This window comes from Oratosquilla oratoria, chromosome 31, assembly GCF_046742065.1.
Source record: "Oratosquilla oratoria isolate Oo_2021 chromosome 31, ASM4674206v1, whole genome shotgun sequence".
Taxonomy (NCBI): Eukaryota; Metazoa; Arthropoda; class Malacostraca; order Stomatopoda; family Squillidae; genus Oratosquilla; species Oratosquilla oratoria.
Window position 1 is genome coordinate 43,780,605 of NC_134807.1, and position 14,951 is coordinate 43,795,555.

At 40.1% G+C, this 14,951-nt stretch overlaps 1 protein-coding gene across 3 annotated transcripts in view; it reads left to right on the forward strand.

The window, feature by feature from the left end:
• LOC143041528 (N-acetylglucosamine-1-phosphotransferase subunits alpha/beta-like) overlaps positions 1-14,951 on the forward strand; it is a 142,691-nt gene that overhangs the window by 35,735 nt on the left and 92,005 nt on the right. For all 3 annotated transcript variants that reach the window (XM_076213509.1, XM_076213511.1, XM_076213510.1), the window contains exon 9: positions 4,968-5,070. In XM_076213509.1, the coding sequence (XP_076069624.1) occupies positions 4,968-5,070 (103 nt within the window). The remainder of the gene's footprint in view (positions 1-4,967; positions 5,071-14,951) is intronic.

Here is a 14,951-nt window from a genome sequence, read left to right on the forward strand (position 1 = left end):
AGAGACAATGGTGGTGGTGGGTTGTAGGTGAGTTTAGAGAGTAAGAGGCTGGAGGAAGTGGAGAACTTTAAATATTTGGGTTTATATTTATCAAGCATTTAGGAAGAAAGTCAAACATAAGTACATATGGGAGACAGTGGTGGATGGAAGGGTGGTAGGGCATGAATGGACTATATAGTGGTAACTAGGAATATAGTAGGAAGAGTTTTGGATGTGCATGTTCTAAGGGGAGAGAGTTGGGTAATATTAGTTCATTTTTTGGTGGAAGGTAAGTTGAGAGTGGAGGATAGATGGAGAAAGGAAAAGGACAGAAGGTAGGGAGGTGCTTAGAGTAAACACGAGAAAAAAAGGAGAAGGAGCAGAAGCTGAGAGAGAAGTGGGAGGGAGTGAAGGAGAGAGTAGAACTAGGAGTGGAGGAGGAATGGGAATTGTTCAAGGAAGAATTCACAAGGTGTGCAAAGATGGTGTGTTGAACAAGGAAGACAGGAGGAAATAGAAGGAAGGGTAGTGAATGGTGGGATGAGAAAGCAAAGGAGATTGTAGAAGAGAAGAGGCAACCATTCACAGATTGGTTATAAAATAGCACAAGAGAATCTAATGAGAAGAACAAAGAAAAGAAAAGAGAAGTAAAGCACAAGATAAAGGAGGCAAAGATGAGAGCAGGTGTGAAATGGGGTAAGAGTATGACAAATTTTTGAAAGTAAATAAAAGATGTTTTGGAAAGAAATTAAGAGAGGAAGAGGAGGCGCATCAAATAGAGAAGAAACGGTGAACGATGCAGATGAAGAGATGAATATGGAAGAGAAGGCAATAAGTGGAAGATTGGCAGTATTTTAGGGAGTTGCTAAATGAGAAGGAGGACAGGGAGGGAAAAGTGGTTGCAGTAGGAAGCGGCAAGAAAATGGCCATAATAAGTGAGGAAAATAGAAAAGAAATAAGAAAAGATGAAGTGAAGGCAGTTGTTAATATGATGAGAGCAGGTAAGGCACCTGGGTTGGATGGATGTCATGCAAAATGTCTGAGGCAAGGAGGTACAGTGATGATGGACTGGTTGATGAGGTTGTTTAATGTTTGTTTAAAAGAGAGTAGAGTGCTGGAGGACTGGAGGGGTACAGGTATAGTTACACTATACAAGGGAAAAGGAGACAAATGTGAGTGTAGTAGTTTCAGAGGGATCAGCTTATGGGAGGATCTTGAATGAGAGGATTAGGAGAGGAACAGAGGGTGAGGAACAATGTGGGTTTAGGACAAGTAGGGGTTGAGTAGATCAGATTTTTGTGGTAAGACAGTTATGTGAGAAGCTTTAGGAAAAGGTAAGGATGTATTTTGGGCTTTTATGGATTTGGAAAGGTTTATGACAGGGTAGACAGGAAAGCACTGTGGGAGGTATTGTAGATATATGGAATAGGAGGAAAGCTTTTAAAAGCAACCAAGTTTTTACGAGAGTAGTAGAGTTTGTGTTAGGATTAGAAATGGAGAGAGCGAGTTGTTTGAGGTAAAGGTGGGACTTCGTCAGGGGTGAATGGAGAATGGTTGTGTATGGATTATGCTGTGATGCATGAGGGGGAGTGGGTGAGGGAATATGTGTGAAAAATAAACTGACACAGCCCAAAGGGATTTCTCCCTGTCTTCTCCTTTTATGCATAAGGGGATGGAGAGGGGGGGGGGTCACCAATTTAATGAAGCAGCCTTGATGTGGATGTGCTTATCTTGTGACAACGCTTCTGACCCAGGGCAGTGGGCGAGATGCTGGGATGACCCGTCATCCAGGAGGTGCTAAGATAAGAGGAAGGGAAGGGGGTGGATGGAAGAGAAGTATGCTGGGGATGGAATGGGTGGGAGTGTTTTTTATGCCTTTGTTTTTTGGCTACCTCCCTTGTAAGGGGTAAAAAGCCTTTGGTATATGTATATATATATTATATATTTATATACAGTATATATATATATATATATATATATATATGTATGTATGTATGTATGTATGTATATTTATCAGTGAATGGAAAAATGGAAGTGGAGATAATTTATAGGATAAGAGAAGCAAGCTGGGAGGAAAGAAAAGTTTCATGAGAAGTAGGTACCTAGGGATTAATACAAAGAGAAGATTGTGTGAGTGAGTGCTTGTGCCCATGGTGCTGTATGGAACAGAGACATTTAAGTTGAAGGAGGCAGAGAACTACAGGTTAAAGCGTTTGAGATGAAATGTTTAAGAAGGACTGATAAGAAATGGAGAGCAGGGTTAGAAAGAGCTGGCATAAATGGTTGATCAAAGAATACGAGATGGTTTGGGCATATGGAAAGAATGAGTGAAAAACTAGCACAAAGTGAGGAGCTAAGATCAGTCAATTGATCCATTGCCCCTGGTCTCTCATGTTGAAGACCTGCTAAGATTGAATAGACAACAAATGGGTTTTGGATGGGTTTGGGGATAGGTGAAGTGTGTGTGTGTGTGTTTTGACTCTGTCAATGCTTATATAAGGGAAAGGCCATATTGTATTTTACCAAATTTACCTAATTGTAGTATACAGGAAAGTAGTAATGCTAGTTGGGTCCCGTATCCTATTCTCTAATTTCAAACATAGCTAGGCTCAAATTCATGTATTGATTTCACGCTTACCACATCCTCTTTAGTTTCTCAAAGTAGGGGGCCATCGCAATGAATTTCCGAAAAAATTGAAATGTTCGAAAAAAAAAACCCTGTCATCTAGTGGCCTTTGGCAAGCCAGTCCTGAAATATTTCAGCGAAATACCAAAAAATAAAGGAGTTATGGCTATTTTTCTGACCCCCCCCTTCCCAGTACACCTTCGCTGCACATATGTTCGACTAAGTTATTTCATTGCAATAAAAATGGCACAAATGCAATGTATTTTGTTATTCATTAATATAGACTAGCTGGAAACTTGTCCTACACGTGGGGATAGCACTTCGCACTCATGAGTAAACTGAGAGAATTATTGAGAGTAGGCAGAGAAAGAGAATTGTCACTCCTTGGAGAACTTTTATTTACTTTTATTTGAAGCTATAATCATTTCAAGAATGCTTAAACATTCGAAGAAGAAACGTGCGTTTCATGAAAGCTAAGAAACTGAATCAAATTATTGAGAAAGAGTGTACTTCTGCCTCGGTTATTACTGGAGATGACTCATAGCAGTGCTGCTGCGCGCGCCTGGGCTTGGCTACGCTGACCACGCAATATCGCACTCCTCTACCCCTCCATATCCTCTTTTCTCAAATGACGTCACCGCAAACATCGAGCATGCGTGATGTACCATCATGAGCCTCTTCAAATGAAACGCTTCGAGTGCTTTTCGTTACAAGAGCGACTGTCATTGATCATAACTTTGGAAGGACACATAATCTTCTTTCTCACTTGGTTGGAGTCAATCCCATCATTACAAAAGCACTTGAGGAACAAGACAAAGACACAGAACGGAAAGGGACACCAAAGACCAGAAAGAGGAAGAGAAAAATATCATTCAGCTCCGATTTCCAACCGGGAGCTTTCTAGTAAGCGAACCTGGTGACAATGAGGGATGTGGTGCCTCCTGAAACCCTCGCCTTCTGAGCTGCTAATACCTCGTAAAAGGGGGGAGCAGGTACCAGATACACTTTATAATAACATGTGAATGACATAGAATGCATGAAGATTGTCGCAGAGAAAAAAAAATCTAAATGAAATATATATAAAGAATACAGGGAAATGTATTTTGAACTTCAAAGCTCAATATCTCAAAACTACCCTTTTTCTACATTTATTCTATCTCCTCCGTAACTACTTGGCCGATTTTAATGGGGTTTAGATCAATTGGAAGCTGAATAAATTTGCAAACTTTTTGTTGCGGGGTTTTTTTTTTTGTGATAAAAGTTGATATATTGTATTAAAAAAAAAAGACATTGAAAAAAATCCTTTCTCCTAAACTAAGAGGAAAATCCAAAAACCGTACAATATTTTTTTAGGTATTGCTATAGAGCATTTGTGGTATTGTTTTTCAGCACGCACAGTCAATGGATAAATGAGGAGATAGAAAGTTTGTAATTAGTCAAAAAACGTTTTTTTTTTTATTAATAACTTCATTGTTTTTCAACCAAATTATATGAAAATTGGTGGTGAACATATCAGTATATGTATATACAACATATTAAAAATTCGCGAAATTCCGATCATAATTGATGAACTTCGTTCTCGAGCACGACGGCCCCCTTAACACATCTACCAAGATCCTATGGTTGGACAACCCAAAACATGTTACTATTCTCAGGTAAACATCACAGTTGACACAAATAGGTAAATATAACTAGGTAAAACTAGGTAAATGCCTTTATAACAATCTAGACACGTGGACTTAATAAACAGATAGAAAGACTGAGAGAGGATTATAGTCTTAGATGAAGGAATAGAAGGGAGAAGGGAGGGAGGAGGAGGAGGCCTGGATGAGGGGAAGGATAAGAAGGAGGAGGTTTGAACAAGGGAATAGTATGGAGGAAGCGAGGAGAATTGGGAAATACAGTGGGGCATCAGTCATCCATAAATGTTTACTCTTATGGGGTTGGGTAGGTGGGACTAGGGGGTGGCGGTTATGACCTTCCACACTGGCACCCTTGTTTGGGTTACAAACAGGCTGGTGCCCATAGGACTAATCCAGGCCTTTGAATCACACTTTTCAAATTTGTTTTCCTTTTTGTAGTCACTATAGGTATAGCTAGTTATTGTAACTGTGATAGATGCATAGATAATTCACTCATTGGTCTCTCAGTTAACTTTCCCCTTCTGTGGCACTCCTCCTCCCCTACATTAAAAAGGAAATGTAAATATTCGAGATTCCCCTAGTTTCATGGTCACCAGTAGAGAGAACTATCAATGATATTTCATAGATACTAAGACTAGAATTTGTTTTTATTTTTGATGTGCAGCTTTTTATAGGATGATTATTCTTTCCTTCCTGCTACAAAAGTTTTTACCTTAAAGGATCCCAGGATTATCTGAACATTTCCTGTATCTCAATGATGATGTGATGTTTGGGGCAGAAGTTTGGCCAGAAGATTTCTACTCACCATCAGCAGGGTACAAGGTAAGAACTTAAGAGCTTCCATATGTTATTATCATGTCCCAAAACATGCGAGTGTACCACCATAATAAGAAAACAGAAGTACATGTTGGGTAATTCCAACTACCATGTGTGTGTTTGAGTACTGAACCCTGAACCTGAACCCTGAGGTAGGGGAGAAGAATACAATCACTGAGTGTTCCCATTTGAGTCGTAAAAGGCGACAATAACGTATGGGATAGGACTAGGCATCTTATTCTTTGTAGCCCCAAAAGGGATATTCCTAAAAAAAGAGCAAAGGCATAAAAGGGTCTGGGAGTTTTCCAACCAGAACCCTAAGGTTCGGGTATTTTAATGTGCGTGGGTGTGGTACAGTTGAAAGTAAAATGGGAGAGATAGGCAAAATGTTTGAGAAGGAAGATGGATGTGTTGGCATTAAGTAAAACTAAATTGAAATGGAGGGGCGAGTTTGAGTTTGGGAGGGTGTCAGGAGTGAAGAGAGGACAAGGGAGAGAAGGGGTGGCTATACTAGTAAGTGAAGAGATAGGTAAATGTGTGGTGGAGTGGAAGGAGGTTTCTTTGAGGTTAATGTGGATGAAGGTGAAACTGGGAAGGGAGATGTGGGTTTTTGTAAGTGCATATGGGCCTGGTAGTGAGAGGAGTGTAGAGGAGAGGTAGTTTTTCATAGATTTAAATTAGTGTATAGAGGGTTTAGAGAGACATGTCAATGTAGTGGTATTGAGAGATCTTAACCTCTTACCCGGCAACTTTTGTTTTAGGAAATCATTAATTTTAAGAAAAATTTTGTATTGCTTTTTTATAGTATTCTTGATACTGATTATGGAAATAACTTCTATTTTTATCTATTACCAACATTTTACATTAAATTTTATTTTGGAGATACCATTTCTGGCAAAAACGAGATAACTTGTCTTCCCTTTTTTATTGTCTTTTCCAAACCTTAGAATCAAAAGTAAAGGGAAATTACACTCTTATTTTACTCTCTTTTTATATCTTATTCTACAATGGATATGCTGTGTCTTGCGACACTGCTTCTGACCCAGGGCAGTGGACAGGATGCAGGGATGACCCGTCATCCAGGAGGTGCCAAGATAAGAGGGAGGGAGGAGGGTGGAGGGGAGTGGAATATATAGGAAATGGAATGGGTGGGAGTGGTTTCTATGCCTTTTTCTTATTGGCTACCCCCCATGTAGGGGGAAAAAGCCTTTGGTATATGTATGTATATGTTATTCTACAATTGATAATCCAGGATTTCTAGTGAATGGGAAGCATGATGGTGGAGAAGGCATGTTATGTTCTGTGACATCATGGCAACACCAATGTTGTAAATACTCCTCCTACTCACTTGAGAGAGAATAGCCATTGTCAGATGAACTTGCACTCTTATCTGATGTATTGAAGCTTCATATTCATTCTCATCTTCTGAGCTAAACATCTAGGCATAATTCATAAAAAAAAGTGTATGTGCCCCAAAGCAACAAGTCTGCTTCATTTGACTGATACCTTATCACTAACAAATGCATCCCAATGCGGAAGAGACACAGCTACCAGATGTACAATTCACTGAGTATACTTGTTGACAGCTGAGAAGGGCCCTAATTCAACAATTATACTCGTCTGTGTCTGTTTTTGAAACATTATGTTTGGACGAGTTTACTCGTCACACTCTGAAAAAGAAAAATTGGGTGAAGACTGATTTATTTGTCCTTGCCGGGTAAGGGGTTAATGCTTTGGTAGGAGATGAACCAATAGACGGAGTGGTTGGGAAGTGTGGAGTTCCAGGAAAAAATTGTAATGGAAAGATGATGGTGAAGATATGTCTAGAGAGAGTAGATGATAGCAAATACAGTGTTTAGGAAGAAAGTCAAGCATAAGTACACATGGGAGACGGTGATGGATGGAAGTGTAGTAGATAGGGCTTTAATGGACTATATAGTGGTAACCAGAAGTGTAGGAAGAGGTTTATATGTACACATTTTAAGGGGAGAGAGTGGGGAAATATTGGATGATTTTTTTTGGTGGAAGGTAAGTTGAGAGTGAGGAATAGATGGAGAAAGAGGAAAAGGACAGAAGGTAGGGAGGTGCTTAGAGTAAAATGCTTAAATGAAAAGGAGGAGTACAATGAGAAGCTGAGAGTAGGAGGGAGTGAAGGATAAAGTAGAACTAGGAATGAAGGAGGAATGGGGGAATGTTTCCAAATATAAAAAATAAATCATACAAAAATTGACTAAAACATATGAATCTGTTTTCCCTAAAAAAGTGTAGACTCAGAGGTGACTTGATACAGGTTTTTAAGATTCTAAAGGGAATTGACAACATCAAAAGTGACTAAATTTTCACACTGAATGAGAATAGAAATAATGGTCTCAAACTATCATGAAATTGATTTAATTTGGAAGTGGGAAGAAACAACTTCACCAACTGTGTAGTTAATGAATGGAATAAACTTCCTGCAGAGGCAGTGCAATGTAGTTCAGCTCAAAACTTTAAGAATTGTTTCGATAAGCACCTAACCAAGATACTGTAATGACTGTGGTGGGGGAAAATACCCTGTGGTGGGGGAAAAGAATACTGCCACCAAGTATTTCCATTTGAGTCATAAAAGGCGACAAAAAAGGGATGGGATTAGGAGTCCTACTACCTGTAGCCCCAAAGCATTCCTAAAAAAGAAAGTAAAGGCATAAGAGGGTCTAGGAGTTTTCCAACCAGCACCCTAAGGTTGGGGTCTTTTAATGTGCGTGGATGTGGTACAGATGAGAGTAAAAGGGAAGAGATAGGCAGTATGTTTTTGAGAAGAAAGATGGATGTATTGGCTTTGAGTGAAACTAAAATGAAAGGAAAGGGCAACTGTGAGATTGGGAGTGTAGCTGGGAGGTACTCAGGAGTGAAGAGGGGACGAGGGAGAGAAAGGGTGGCTATACCAGTAAGTGAAGAGATAAGTAAGCGGGTAGTGGAGTGGAAAGGAGGTGTCATCAAGGTTGATGTGGATGAATGTGAAGCTGGGAAAGGAGATGTTGGTTTTTGTAAGTGCCTATGGGCCTGGTAGTGAGAAGAACTTAGAGGAAAGGGAGGTATTTTGGGTATATATAAATGAGTGCATAGAGGGATTAGAGAGAAATGTCAATTGGGAGACCTGATTGCTAGGGTAGGAAATGAACCAATTGATGAAGTGATTGGGAAGTATGGAGTTTGAGGCAAAAATTGTAGTGGAGAATTGATGGTGGAGATGTGTCTTGAAAGAGAGTTGATGACAGCAAATGCAGTATTTAAGAAGAAAATCAAGCATAAGTACACATGGGAGAGGGTGGTGGATAGAAGGTTGGTAGATAGAGCATTAATGGACTATATAGTGGTGACCAGGAGTATGGTAGTAAGAGTTAAGGATGTACATTTACCTAGTTGTATTTTGCGGGAAGGGGAGCTATGCTCGTGTTGTCCCGCCATTGTATCTCTCAGTGTCTAGTTTGCTTTTAAACTCGTGAATAGTTTTTGCGCTTACTATTTCATTATCCAGTTTGTTCCAAGTGTCTAAAACTGTATGTGGAAAACTGTTTTTCTTCAGTTCTCTTCTATAGCTATGTTTTCTTAATTTCCTACCATGTCCTCTTGTGTTTCTCTTGTCCCAGTTTAGTAATTCTTCTCTATCAAGTATCTCTGTGCCTTTCATGATTCTGTAGATGGTCAGTAGGTCTCCTCTCTCTCTTCTTTGCTCCAGTGTCGGTAGCTCCAGTTTAGCCAATCTCTCCTCGTATGATAGGTTTGCAAGTGCAGGTGCCATTTTTGTAGCTGCTCTTTGGATTCTTTCTATTTTCTTTATGTTCTTTTTGGTACTGGGGGACCACAATGTCGCCGCATACTCTAGTCTAGACCTTATCAATGTAACCAATATTTTTTTTATCATGTCTTTGTCCAGGTAAGCAAAAGCCACTTTTATTGATCTTAGCAAGTTGTAAGTCTCCCCGACAATTTGTTAATCTGTGTATCATAGGACAAGTCGTTTGTGATAATAACTCCCAAGTCTTTTTCGGATCCTACTTTCTTTACTTCCTTGGTTCCAATTGTATAATTTCTTGATATTCTGTTTTTGCTTTTTCCAAACTCCATTATGCTACACTTCTTAGTATTAAAATCCACTTCCCATTTCTGACTCCAGTTCCATACCCTATTCAGATCTTCTTGCAGTGCTTCACAGTCCTTATCAGTTTCTACTTTCCTTAACAGTTTGGCGTCATCAGCAAAGAAGCTCATGTAACAGTTCACGCCCTCATCCATATCATTCATATAGATAGCAAACATTATTGGAGCCAGTACAGATCCTTGCGGTACTCCACTGATCACCTCTTTCCAATCTGAGTATTTTTCTCTGAGTACTACTCTCATCTTTCTTCCAGTCAGGAAGTCCTCCATCCATTTTAGTAGGTTCCCTCGTATTCCTCCTATGTGTTCCAGTTTTTTTAGTAGTTTTCTGTGTGGTACTTTGTCAAATGCTTTTTGCAAGTCTAGGAATGCACAATCAGCCCATCCGTTTCTTTCTTGCACAATGTCTATTAGTCTTGAGTAGAAGCATATCAAGTTTGTGGTGCATGATCTACCTTGTCTGAACCCAAATTGTCTTGGGTTTAATATATTGTTATCTTCCAGGTGTTTTACCCATCTATTCTTGATGATTTTCTCACAAATTTTGGCTATAGTGCTTGTTAGTGATACTGGTCTATAGTTGGTGGGTTCTTCCTTGTTTCCTCCTTTATATATTGGTACAATGTTAGCATTTTTCCAGTCATTAGGTATCTTTCCTTCCTTGAGTGAGCTATTTATTATGATGTGTATTTTGTCCGTTAGCTCTTCTTTGCATTCTTTTAGAATCCAATTTGCAATTCCATCCAGGCCATGTGATTTTCTGACGTCCAATTTTGATAGATGTTCTGATATTTCTTTTTGTGATGCTGTAAATTCACACATGTGGGGAGAATGTTTGTTATTATCTACGTCCCAATTTTGTATTTTCTCTCTGGTGAAGACAGATTTAAAGTGGTTGTTCATGATTTCGGCCATCTCTAATTCTTCTGTGTATTCTATATTTCCTTGGCGTAGTTTCACTAGTTCCTGTTTGGTTTTAAGTTTACCATTTACATACCGGTAGAATAGCTTGGGCTGATTTTTGCATTTATCTATAATATCCTTCTCATGGTTCCTTTTCTCCTCTCTTCTCACATTAACATACTCATTTCTATAGTTTATATAAATTTGCCATTTGCTTTGTTTTTTTGTCTTTTCTCCACCTTTTCCAAGCTTTGTCCCTTCTGTCTTTTGCCTCACTGCATCTTTTGTTGAACCAACATTTAATGTACTCTCTCTCTCGCTTTTGTCTTGGTACATGCCTGTTTACCCCTTCATTGTAATTATCCAACAGTATGTTCCATTTCTCTTCCACTGTTGTCTCTTCCATATAGAATTTTTCCCAGTTTGCATTCTGGAAGAACGTCTTTAGTTTTGCAAAGTCTGTTTTGTTGTACATCAATCTTCCTTTCCTATGCTTTTCGCTCCTCTTCATCTCTATTTCTTCCTTTAGTACAGTTTTGATGAGTACATGGTCACTCTTTCCAATTGGTGTCTTGTAGTGGACTTTGTCCACTATTTCAGGTTCCGTTGTAAATATTAAATCTAGTTTTGATGGCTCTTCATTGTTTCTGTATCTTGTGTTTTCACTGACCCACTGGGTCATTGTGTACTCCATGGTCATGTCTAGCAGTACATTGCCCCACACGTCATCTCCTCGTACTGTCATGTTGTCCCAACAAATTTCTTTGCAATTGAAGTCTCCCATAATTACTAGATTACCCTTACCCATTAGTATCTCATTTAGTGATTTTCTTGTATCTTCTAGCATTTTTGTGTGTTCGTTTTCTCTCCAAGCATTCGTTCTTGGGGGCACATAGGTCACCACAAACTTTCTACTTTTCATATTCTTGCCTTCGACTTTTATCATGATCAGTTCAACATTACCTTTGCCCTCTGCAATTTTTGTCACGTTTAGGTCTTTCTTGGCCAAGAACATGATTCCCCCTCCCTGCTTTTTGTCCCTGTTTCTTATCCAGTAGTTGTATAGCCCTTGTCCAATATCAATAGATGGTATTTCTCCTCTTAGTTTAGTCTCTACAATTCCCATTATGTCTGGTTTTTCTTCTAACAGATAATCATTGAGTTCGTTCATACCTGAAATTAATCCGTCAATGTTAGTATAGGCCACTTTTAATTTTCTTCCTTCTCTGTTATCTTTTCTGTCCTTGGTTTTTTCGTTTTGATGTGCCACTGTTTCAATCTCATGTCGATTACTCTCCAATGGAATTCTTTGCATGTTCTAAGGGGAGAGCGTGGGGGAATATCAGATCATTTTTTGGTGGATGGTAAATTGAGAGTGGAGAATAGGTGGAGAAAGAGGAAAAGGGCAGAAGGTAGGGAGGTACTTAGAGTGAACTGCTTAAATGAGGAAAAAAGGAGAATGAGTATAAGAAGTTGAGAGAGGAGTGGGAGAGAGTAAAGGATAGAGTAGAACTAGGAGTGGAGGAGGAATGGGGATGGTTCAAGGAGGGAGTCATAAGGTGTGCAAAGATGGTGTGTGGAACAAGGAGGGCGGGAGGAAATAGAAAGAAGGGTAGTGAGTGGTGGGATGAGGAAGCAAAGAAGGGTGTAGAAGAGAAGAAGCAGGCATTCATAGATTGGCTACAAATTAGGATGAGGGAATCGTATGAGAGGTACAAAGTAAAGAGAAAGGAAGTTAAGCATAAGATAAAGGAAGCAAAGAGGAGAGCAGATGTGAAATGGGGAAAGAGTATGACAGAAAATTTTGAAAGTAATAAAAAGATGTTTTGGAAGGAAGTTAAAAGAGGAAGAGGAGGCGAATCAAGTAGAGAAGAAAAGGTAAAAGGTGCAGATGGAGAGATGATAATGGAAGAGAAGGCAGTGAGAGGAAGGTGGGCAGAGTATTTTAGGGAGTTGCTAAATGTGAAGGAGGATAGGGAGGGAAAGGTAGTTGCAGTGAGAAGTGCTAAGAAAATGACCGTGATGAGTGAGGAAAATATAGGAGAAATAAGGAAATATGAGATGATGAGAGCAGGTAAGGCACCTGAGTTGGATGGGTGTCATACTGAATGTCTAAAAAAATGAGGTACAGTGATAGTGGACTGGCTGGTAAGGCTGTTTAATGTTTGTCTAAAATAGGTTAGAGTGCCAGGGAAAAGGAGACAAATGTGAGTGTAGTAGTTTCAGAGGGATCAGTTTGTCGAGTGCAGTTGAGAAGGCTTAGAGGGTTTTGATGGAGAGGATTAGGAGAGGAACAGAGGGAGTTATTGGTGAGGAACAGTGCGTGATTAGGACAGGAGTTGCTTGGATCAGATTTTAGTGGTAAGACAAATATATGAGAAAACTAGGGAAAGAAAAGGATGTTTTTTGGGCTTTTATGGATATGGAAAAGGTTTATGACAGGTTAGACAGGAAGGGGCTGTGGGAGGTATTGCAGATATATGGGATAGAATGAAAGCTGTTAACTCCTTTTATATGGTGATGCCTACTTAGGCATCATGAGGAGCGAGTGTATATATGGGGATGATAGTGTCAGTGTCTTGATTTTATTTTGTAGTTGTAGCTGAGTGACCCCCATATTCTTTTAACTGGCCTGATAATATTTTCTCTGGTTATGGAGGTTGTGTAGATTAGATCTTTGTGGTAAGACAAATATGTGAGAAAGCTATAGGAAAGGGGAAGGATGTTTTTTGGGCTTTTATGGATCTGGAAAAGGCTTACGATAGGGTAGACAGAAAGGCACTGTGGGAGGTTATGCAGATATATGGGATAGGAGGAAAGCTTCTAGGAGCTGTCAAGAGTTTTTATGAGAGTAGTAGAGCTTGTGTCAGGATTAGAAATGGAGAGAGTGAGGGGTTCGAGGTAAAGGTGGGACTTCGTCAAGGATGTGTTATGTCGCCTTGGCTGTTCAACTTATACATGGATGGGGTAGTGCGAGAGGTAAATGCAAGGGTAGTGGGTCAGGGATTGGAGATGGTTAAAGAAAATGGAGAAAAGTGGGAGGTGAGCCAGCTGTTGTTTGCTGACGACACTGCGCTTGTGGCAGGATCGTAGGAGGGACTGAGGAAGTTGGTGACAGAGTTTGGGAGAGTATGTGATAGAAGAAAGCTAAAGATAAATGTGGGTAAAAGTAAGGTGATGAGATGTACAAGGGGTGAAAGTGGCAGTAGACTGGAAGTGAGCATTAACCACTTCCATACGGTGACGCCTACGTAGGCGGCATGAGGAGCAAGTGGGTACTCGATGATGCCGACATCGCCATCTTGATTATATTTATTGTAGTCGTACCTACGTAATTTCCATTCTCTCTAAACTGGTTTCATCAATTTTCTATGGTTATCAAAATACACGGGTAAAAGCAAATGAACAATTAAGCACCGACTTAATTTTTTATAATGCGATCATTATGACGCAACATTGCACGTTGGGCAGCTAATGCTGCCAGACGTGCGATGTGCCCCGGAGTGAAGGGGTTAAGGGAGAGACTGGAGGAAGTGGATAGTTTTAGATACTTGGGTGCAAATGTGGTGGGAAAGGGAGGAGTGAAGGTGGAGGTAGAATGTAGATTGAGAGAAGCGAGTAAATGCCTTGGTGGATTGAAGAGTGTAATGAGGAATAGACATTTGGGAATGGATGCTAAGAGGAGACTGTATGGAGTGATTGTGCCAACAGCACTGTATGGGGCAGAAACATGGAACATAAGAGAGGAAGAGAGGAGTTTGAATGTGTTTGAGATGAGGTGTCTGAGAAGTATGATGGGGGTTACTAGGCTAGATAGAGTGAGAAATGAGGTGGTGAGGAGGAGAACAGGGGTGGAAAGGGAGTTGTTGTTGTTGTTCCCTAGACTGTCTGTCCGAGCAGTCCCGTCTCCCCAAGGAATGCCACAGCCGAAACTGGGTTTTCCCACAAATCCTTTATAGAGTGTATGTTGTGTTGTTTGCATGCATGATTGTGTATAATGCAGTCTTCCATTATGTGTTGTATGGTATGGGGTGAAGTGTTACATCCTGGGCAGCTGTTCACAATGCAGTCATCCAGTCTCTTCTGGTAGCTTAGAAGTGCTGGGTGGTGGCCGCACCGCAGTCTGGCCGGGTGGACTCTGTCCTTTCATGAGAGAGGATTCAGAAGGGTGGATATCAGGGGGTCTGGCATGCAGCAGTGTTTTGTCTTTCAGTGTGTTAACCCGTACAGTGTTGCTTTATAGGGGTGAAACAGGTCACGTGGGGTTGGATTTTGGCCAAATAATATTAATGTCTAATAAAATTGGAAAAAAATAGCTGATTTCTACAATATAAATGCGATATCTGAGTGTTTCCTGTAGGCCGTCATTTCCTGTGATTCCTTTCACGCCTGGCTGCAATACTAGAGTGGTGCTGCGTAAGACGAAACATGTGGAATAGTACTATGCAATCTCCGCTTCTTATTTATTATTTCCGACACACTTTGAATGCTTCTTCCGTGACTATATATTGTTTAGTTTGAGTTTCTTGTAAAATATATCTTAGGATTGTTTGTCTAGCCTTTCTATAGTCATATCATAGTACCAAATTTATCGCGCTCGTACAGACTATATTTTCTGTATGTGTATATAAGTAGCACAATATTATCCCTTCATTGCACAAGCATAACATGTTTTCTAACACCAACAACAACAAAATTGTACACAGCTGCTCAAATAAGCCATTATACCAATTTGATGTTTTTTATGTTGGTACTCCTGCATACCACAGCCCGCCCGCTCTCGCCTGCCTGCTGACCACACCCCACACATTTTCCCATTTATTATGTAGCTTCCGTGTCTTTGC